General features: G+C 45.0%; 1 protein-coding gene across 1 annotated transcript; it reads right to left on the minus strand.

The window, feature by feature from the left end:
• Window positions 1-6,121: 6,121 nt before the first annotated feature.
• LOC138851385 (uncharacterized) lies at window positions 6,122-7,566 on the minus strand. Its single transcript, XM_070080460.1, has 2 exons — window positions 7,215-7,566; window positions 6,122-7,043 (listed from the first exon to the last, which is right to left on the minus strand). The coding sequence occupies exons 1-2, from the start codon at window positions 7,306-7,308 to the stop codon at window positions 6,508-6,510; spliced, it is 630 nt and encodes a 209-aa protein (XP_069936561.1). The 5' UTR covers window positions 7,309-7,566; the 3' UTR covers window positions 6,122-6,507.
• Window positions 7,567-8,066: the final 500 nt, after the last annotated feature.

Consider the following 8,066-nt stretch of genomic DNA (forward strand, 5'->3'; position numbering starts at 1 on the left):
CGATGCTGTCTGGAAACTGCTGCGAATCCTACGCCATCAGAAGACTTAGAGCCTTCTGTGTACACTGCAATGGCTTGAGAATAAGAGTGGAAGTGGTCAAGAAAAAGAGAGCGGGAAGCTACCGTAGACAGTTGGGCTTTCGAGCAAGGGAGTGAGAAAGAACAGACTTGAACAGCTGGAATTTCCCAGTGGGGTAAGGAAAAGGGAGATGCTACCTGAACATAGAAAGGTGGTAATTGAAGAGAAGACAAGAGTGAATGTAGGCGAAGAGAGAAGGGACGGAGCAAACAGGGGCAGTGAACAAATGAAGAATGTCTACTAATATCAGTGACCATTCTATAAATGACAGGATTGCGGAGATCATGAGAGCATACATAGTAGCGAAGGCAATGGGCATCACGGCGATCAGATGAGGATGGAACATTCACTTCTACATAGAGGCTCTCAAAAGGGAAGAGCAAAAAGCACCAAAGCATGAACGTAATCCTTGGTGATGAATGGGGTTAAGGCTAGAGAGAGTAGCAGGAGAGGCCGCTGAATAGATCTGAACACCATAATCAAGTTTCGATAAAATGAGGGTGGAATGTAACTGAAGGAGAGTTCGACAATCAGCTCCCCATGAAAGATGAGCAAGGGTTTTAAGAAGGTTCAGCCGGCTGTGACAAGTTGCCTTCAGAGAGGTAATGTGAGATTTCCAGGATAACCTGTGGTCAAAGAGGAGGCCTAGAAACCTGACTATCATGTTCAGGGATACGGGAGCCATAGAGGTACAAAGGATGATCGGAGATGACAGAGCGTCTAGTGAGAGTAATTTGGCGAGTTTTGGTACTGGCCCAACTGGAAACACGGTCGACTGTATGTTGGAGAGAAACTATTGAGGTGACAGTCAGCGCCTGCACATGCAATAGCAAAGTCATCAACATAGAGTGATGACCAAATATTGGATGGAAGACTAGAGGCCAAATCATATATAGCAAGGAGAAAAAGTGTGTGCTCAGAACACATCCCTGGGGGACACCTTCAGCTTGGATAAAGTCTGGGGAGAGCACATTATTAACCCGAACACGGAAATGTCCATCAGTTAAAAAGTTCTTAAGGAAGGATGGTAGATTGCCTCGAAGGCCTAATGAGTGGGCTTGGGCCAAAATATTATACCTCCAAGTTGTGTCATATGCCTTCTCAAGGTCAAAAAATATGGCAATAACTGAGTGGTTATTCGCAAAGTCATTACGAACATATGTATCCAAGTATAGTAAGGGGTCTATGGTAGAACGGCCTTTACGAAAGCCATATTGAAGAGTGGAGACTGTTGTGTGTCTCTAAATACCACACTAAACGTTTATTTCCAGGCGTTCCATAACTTTGCAAACTGCACTTGTAAGAGCAATGGGACGAAAGTGGGAGGCTTTGTCCCGTAGTACCCGGTATGCAGAAAGGGAGAACAATGGCAGATTTCCACAGCTGTGGAAGAACTCTGTGACCAAATAAGATCGAAAAGGAGTAATAGGACTGCAAGGGCTGACTGATGTAAATGTTGTAGCATACGAATATGAATGTCGTCGGGCCCATCTGCTGATGATCGGCAAGCTGAGAGTGTTGCCTCCAGTTCCTGAAGTGTAAAAGGCATATTATACTGTTCTTCTCTGAGAGAAGAAAAGTCCAAGGGTGCCAAGTCTCAGGCAGACTGAGAAAAGAAAAGAGAGGCATAGATGGAGCCCCTGAGATATACGGACCAGATGATTGCCAATTTCATTGGCAACATCTAGTGGGTTTGCTATATCAACACCGGCATCCCGCAGAACAGCAGTAGGGTCAGAATATTTACCACTCAGTTTTCGTACTTTTTTCCAGACTGCACTCAGAGGAAGCAGATTAATGGTGGAGACAATCTCGCCAGCAAGTGCGTTTAGTGTCACGGATGACACAGCGAGCGATCGCACGCTTCTGCTTAAAATCAAGAAGTCTCTCCGTGGTTCTATTGTACCAGTACCTGCCCCATGCAGTGCGTTTCAAACATACTGCATGAGCACAAGCAGGAGACCACCAAGGCACGCATTTCTGAGAATGCCTGCCCGAAGTTTGGGGTATAGATTGAGATGCTGTGGTTAAAACTGAGGACGAGAAGAGGTGTAAAAGCTCATCAATGGAGGACGAAGAAGGAACCTCACTAAGAACAGATAGTTGTGAGTAAAGGTTCCAATTTGCCTGATCATATTGCCAGCGTGGGTTACGAAGAGGTGGTGAATATGAAGGGGAAGTAAGAAAGATTGGGAAATGATCACTCATGCAAATCCGGGAGAACAGACCAGGTGAAGTCTAATGCGGTGGAGGAAGAGCAGACTGAGAGATCGATGCAAGAAAGAGTACGAGTCCAAGGATCAAAATGGGGGCGAGTACCTGTATTTAAAACATGGAGGGGGTGGGTAGCAAGAAAAGCCTCTAACTTAATGCCACGGGAATCACAGTGAAACCCCCCCAGGGGAAATGATGGGCATTAAAATCGCCAAGTAACAGAAGTGGTGGAGGTAATGACGAAACAGCAAAGGCAATATCTGGGATAGATAATGCCCGAGAAGGAGAGAAATACAAAGAACAGAGTGTATACCACCTATGCAAGTGGATACGGGCTGCTGTGTAATGCAGCGAAGTACGAACAAATAGCTGATGGTATGGAATATCAGTGCGTAGAAGAAGGGCACTTTTATTAAAGGTTCCTTCAGGAAAAGGATTTGAAGAATACAATAAATTATTGCCCGAGATAGAATAGATAACGGCAGTGTAATTTTGGTTCCTGTAAGCAAACACCAGCAGGGGAAAACTGGGAGAGCAACATCTGAAGCTCACCCCGATTACCCCTGAGGCTGCGAATATTCCACTGTAAATAGGCCATGATTGGCAACGATAAAGATATCTGAAATCCGCAGGAAAGGGTACCTATGGACTTGAGGGGTTAGAAAAGTCCACATGCGGTGGCAAAGGAAAACATTCAAGTAGCAAAGGAATGGTGCATTGTGAGGAAAGGAGTTGCGCAGATGAAGAGGAAAAAGAAGAAACAGAGGGTGGATCAGTGTCCATTGATGGTTTGGTCTCTGCAATATATTCAGAGATTGCTTCAGTGTTTCGAAGTTCAGAAACATCGTATGGGAGATGATATTGGAGATGGAAGGAGGAGGAGTTTGAGTAAAGATCAGAGCTCTAATAGACTGTACCAAGGTAGGGGGGGGCGAAAAGGTGGAGGGAACTGGAGAAGTGTGGGAGGGGACAGAAGAGGCAGAAATCTGGGAGGTGGCAGAAGAGGAAGAAACTTGGGAGGGGACAGGGGAGGAAGGCACAGTACGAGAAGGAGGATGAACCTCCACACTTGTAACAGAGCCAGTGAAAGGGGAAAACTCAGGTACAGAGACCAGGAAGGTAAAATGTGGAGGTGGATGAAGAGAAGGAGGGGTTAAAGGAGATTTTTTGGGCCTCTGAGAAGTAGAGGGATGATTGGGAGGTGTCGTACGAGGTCTTGTTGATACCGGAGTTTGTGAGGGAGGACACGAAGAAGTGAGGACAGACTGAGGAGTTGAAGTAGGGATGTCTGAGCCCCGGACAGCAAAATAATTAGATACAAGAGTGACTATGGGACTGATAAGCGCAGAGGAGGCTGCAGAAGATGTGACCCCAAAAGTGGGGGGACGCTTTGAAACAAGAGAATAAGAAACACAGGGCAGTCTCCCTTGGAGGTGGAGATGAGAAACCGCCATAGCATAAGGGAGACCTTCTGCCTCTTTGAGGCAATGAATTTCCCGCTCATTTAAGTAGACTTGCCAATGGTGAGAGTATGAAGGGTGAGCCTCATGACAATTGAGGCAGAGGGAGTTCGGCTGCAAGACATTAGAAAGGTCAACGGCACCACAGACTGGGCATTTGGCTATAGATCTGCAATATTTTGCTTAGTGGCCAAATCGCCAGCAATTCCTACACTGTTGTGGTGTAGGGATCACCTTCCGAATTTGTAACCAATGTTAACCAATGTCCTGCTACATAAACAGGATGGGAGTTCAAGGCTGTCAAAAGTTAAACGAGCCACATTACAAGGGTATCGTCTTCGCCCGCAGGCAGAACAACATAAGTGTCTACCTTGAGAATTAGGAGATCTTGGAGTTCCAGCTGTTCAAGAATGTCAGTGCCACATGTCTGGAAATTCTGTTGGACTATGGTATGGGGCAGAATAACAGTACCACTACAAGAATTGAGGGATTAATGTTTTTCGATAGTGATAGGAACAGTATCGACATGTGAAAGAGAAAGATCATGAGCTTGAGTAGAATTCTGGACTGTGATGATGTGCATACCATTCTTAAGAGCATGAAAGGAAATATATCTACCAACGTGGCATAGGAGTGCTTTTCCAATACTATGGTCAGAAAGATAGGCAGTAGAAGAAGTCGGTCTTAGTGTAAAGAATTTAGTCCATTGTGTGGTCTGAAACTGTGTGGAGAGGGAGTGCATGACATGTCGGTCTTTTCTGAGTAAAAAGGGAAGGTAACGAAGTAACATCATTAGGAGATTGTCGTTGACCTTCAGAAGTGGGACCAGAGTTGGACCGATGTGGGATGGGCTGGCGATTCAAAAATCGCTGCACTGTAGAGGGAGAAGCCGGGGGTATGGTTTAAATCAAAGGAGTCAGTGGAAGCCCTGGTATCTGAAGCTGGTGAGGAAACAGCACCAGCAAGAGGTACAGGGGCCTTAGGAATGTCCGAAGACTGACCAAAAGAAGAGGCGAGGGGTGCAGTAACAATAAGGGGCCCGGGGGTAGTGGGGTCATGGATTGGGTACTCCATGGTTAGGTTGCTTCTTTTTTTTTTTCTTAAAAAAAAAAAAAAAAAAAAAGGGGGGGGGGACCATGGAGGGATAGTTCCTGGGAGGAATGAGAGGGCCAGAAATCTCCCTCCATGCCCAAGAGGACCTCAGCACCGCAAGTAGTGCAGATGCAGCATGAAACCCATGCCATGCCATACCCCACCCATCATGCCAGTAAACCAGCAATCCAGGATAGCAACCTCACATCTGCCGAGCTACCTCGGTGGACAAAAGAGGGCGGCCGGATATCCACCACAAAGCATACCTCCTTCGGCCACCACCCCCAGAATCCGAAAGGTGGCTTCCAGACACACACCCGTCGCCCAAAAGACACCCAAAGCCACCCTCCGGGATACTGGAGAGGGAGCGTGACATCCCCAGGCGATCCAGATTCCACGGCAAACTACGCCACCGCAAGGTTTAGGCCTTCTACAGGGCGGTGTATCCGGTCTAGGACCAGCAGCTGGAGGGTCACCTTTTCACACCTAGGTGTTACTTCCGGTTTTGACCATGACCTCGCCCTCGAGACTACCTCACCCTTGACCCCCCAACCAATACCCCCACCCCCTCCCACGACCCCAGCCTCGCGACCCCGCCGTCGCGCCGCGCGCCCGCGCGCCCGCCCGCGCGCCCGCCCGCGCGCCCCGCCCGCCCGCGCGCCCCGCCCGCCCGCGCGCCCGCCCGCGCGCCCGCCCGCGCCTTCTGCTGCGCCTTCTGCAGCGTCGTCCGGATCGCCCCCGCGCCTCGAATTTTTTTTCTTATGATCTCCTTGGATCAAGGTTTTTGGATTCTCACCTATGAGGTTTCGAATTTTTTTTGAATTTCATTTTCTTGTGCTCTCCATCTCCTCGGATCAAGGTTTTTGGGTACCCCTCCTTTCACCCCAAATTTTCTCGACAATACAAGTTTTTGGATTCCCCCCCTATGGGGTTTTCGAAATTCTCCATCTCCTTGGATCAAATTTTTGGGTACCCCTCCTTTCACCCCAAATTTTCTCGACAATACAAGTTTTGGATTCCCCCCTATGGGGGGTTTTCGAAATTCTTATGATCTCCTTGGATTGCCCCTCCCACTTTCACCCCCCAACTCCAAAAATTTCTCGATAATACAAGGTTTTTGGATTCCCCCCTATGGGGTTTTCGAAATTCTCCTCGGATCAAGTTTTTGGAATCCCCCCTCTGGGGATCAAGTTTTTTGCTTATCCCCCCTCTGGGGTCTAAACATCTGAACTCCCCTTATTATTTTAAAATGAACTAAAAGTTTCCTCTCATTAAGTTAAATGAACTAAAAGTTTCCTCTCATTAAGTTAAATGAACTAAAAAAGCGTTTACTCGGCGGTCAGTGACGTCACACATACAAGCTAAATCTTGTCGACTTACCCCTATGTCAGTGACGTCACGCGCACACAGGTTGAATCAGGTCGATCCTATGTCAGTGACGTCACGCGCACAGACTGAATCATGTCGAACCTTTCAGTTCATTCAAGTTAATAAGGGGACACAGTACATCATAGGGAAAACATTTTCATCATCAGAAAGACACATTTCAGGATAACACTAATACACAATTTTTTTTTTCATTATTTATTATACAGCCATTACATTTCTGGTAATACAAACAAATACAATTTCATTGAAAAAAGCTACAATTCATTGACTAAAATCAACGTAGAGTAATTTTTCTTCTCTTGTAGAATTTCTGTGCATTTTGTTCAGGGTCGTCGTCTTCTTCCTCATCTGTTATACAATAAACTTCTGGGGGGGAAGCTGGTGGATAATTTATGGGGGAAGCTGACGGATAATTTATGGGGGAATCCTCATCCATACATGAAGTAGGTTGGGAATTTGTCATAAAATATTCCATCTCGCTCCATACGCATTTATCGCAATAACAACTACTAACACATTCTCCACTCATATGAGACTGGGGAGAAGGGTCGATCTCGGCGTGGGTAGGAGTTACAATATCCTGGATAAAAGCGTTAACATCAACCACCTGAGTAGGAGGCACAGTCTCAACATCCACATGAGGTCGGGGAGAAGTCTCGTTGGTAGGAGGGGTAGCAACAGCATCTCCATATGGATGGGTAGGAGGCTGGGTGGATCTCGCTCCTAACAATCCCATCAACTCACAAATCATTTGCTCCTGTCGGATTTGATTTGCGCGAATAAGTTCCAACAACCGCATTATATTCGCATCTGGCAAAGAAAAAAAATTCTCGATTAGAAGAAGAATAAGGCATATCTTTAATTGCATTAAAAAGTTTTATTGGTTAATACATTACACTTCTAAAATCATTTATGTGTAAAAAAAGTTTTTTTCAATATTAGAACAAGATTCACTCAGATAATGAACAAAAAATCACTTACCATTTACCGCAGGTGGATTATTCCGACATACACAGGGATGCAGTCTTCTCTCCTCCTCGCAGACACCTCCAACGGAGTACTGAATTGGATTCATCCTTGACCCAACTTGAATGACAGTAGATGCAAAGAGTGACCCAGCACGGGCATTTATAGCAGCGTTATGACCTTTCGCCCCGCCTCTAACCTTTCGCCCCGCCTCTAAACGCCTCTACCCCACCGTATTATAATTCCAATATTTTACACAGATTTTCATAATTCCAGGTTGAATTATTAGCAAATACACTTGAACATGAGGGTATATTGAAATGCTCATATGCATATTTCATTATAAATTGGTCATTCTTTAATTTATTTCTACCAAAATCTTTAAACAAATATGGTATAATTTTCTTTACACTATAATTTGTTAACTTATACACAAAATATATAGCATATAAGCCGCACAACAATGATTTTTCATGTTGAATCCTCTGATTAATACCGTACATGAAATTTCTCTTGTATATAATTTTCTCATATATATTTGTATAATGTTTTAAATCCACCCCGAAACTATCTAAATATAATAATATGTGTTTGTTCACATATATAGTAATCCAATGACCCATATTTTCATCTTGATCGTTCAATATATTAATGATGAAAATTACCGGCTTATCTTTTATCCTCATAATAACTTCATTTATATTATTTGCGGCAAAACATCCCAAATACGAGGCGTATCTTCCCGTATGATGTTTCAAGGCAATATTTATTTCTTCACAATTCATGGTCTATACTCGCGTATGCACTATCACTGTTCTATTTTCATTTATATTTAAAATCGCATTAGTTTCACCAAACATCAGACAA

The sequence above is a fragment of the Cherax quadricarinatus genome, unplaced genomic scaffold, assembly GCF_038502225.1.
Source record: "Cherax quadricarinatus isolate ZL_2023a unplaced genomic scaffold, ASM3850222v1 Contig472, whole genome shotgun sequence".
NCBI classification, from domain to species: Eukaryota; Metazoa; Arthropoda; class Malacostraca; order Decapoda; family Parastacidae; genus Cherax; species Cherax quadricarinatus.

Coding starts and splice junctions, on each gene's coding strand:
- LOC138851385 (XM_070080460.1), bottom strand. CDS start 7,308: ATGAATCCAATTCAGTACTCCGTTGGAGGTGTCTGCGAGGAGGAGAGA. Junction 7,044..7,214: donor TAATCCACCTGCGGTAAATG/GTAAGTGATTTT, acceptor TTTCTTTGCCAG/ATGCGAATATAATGCGGTTG.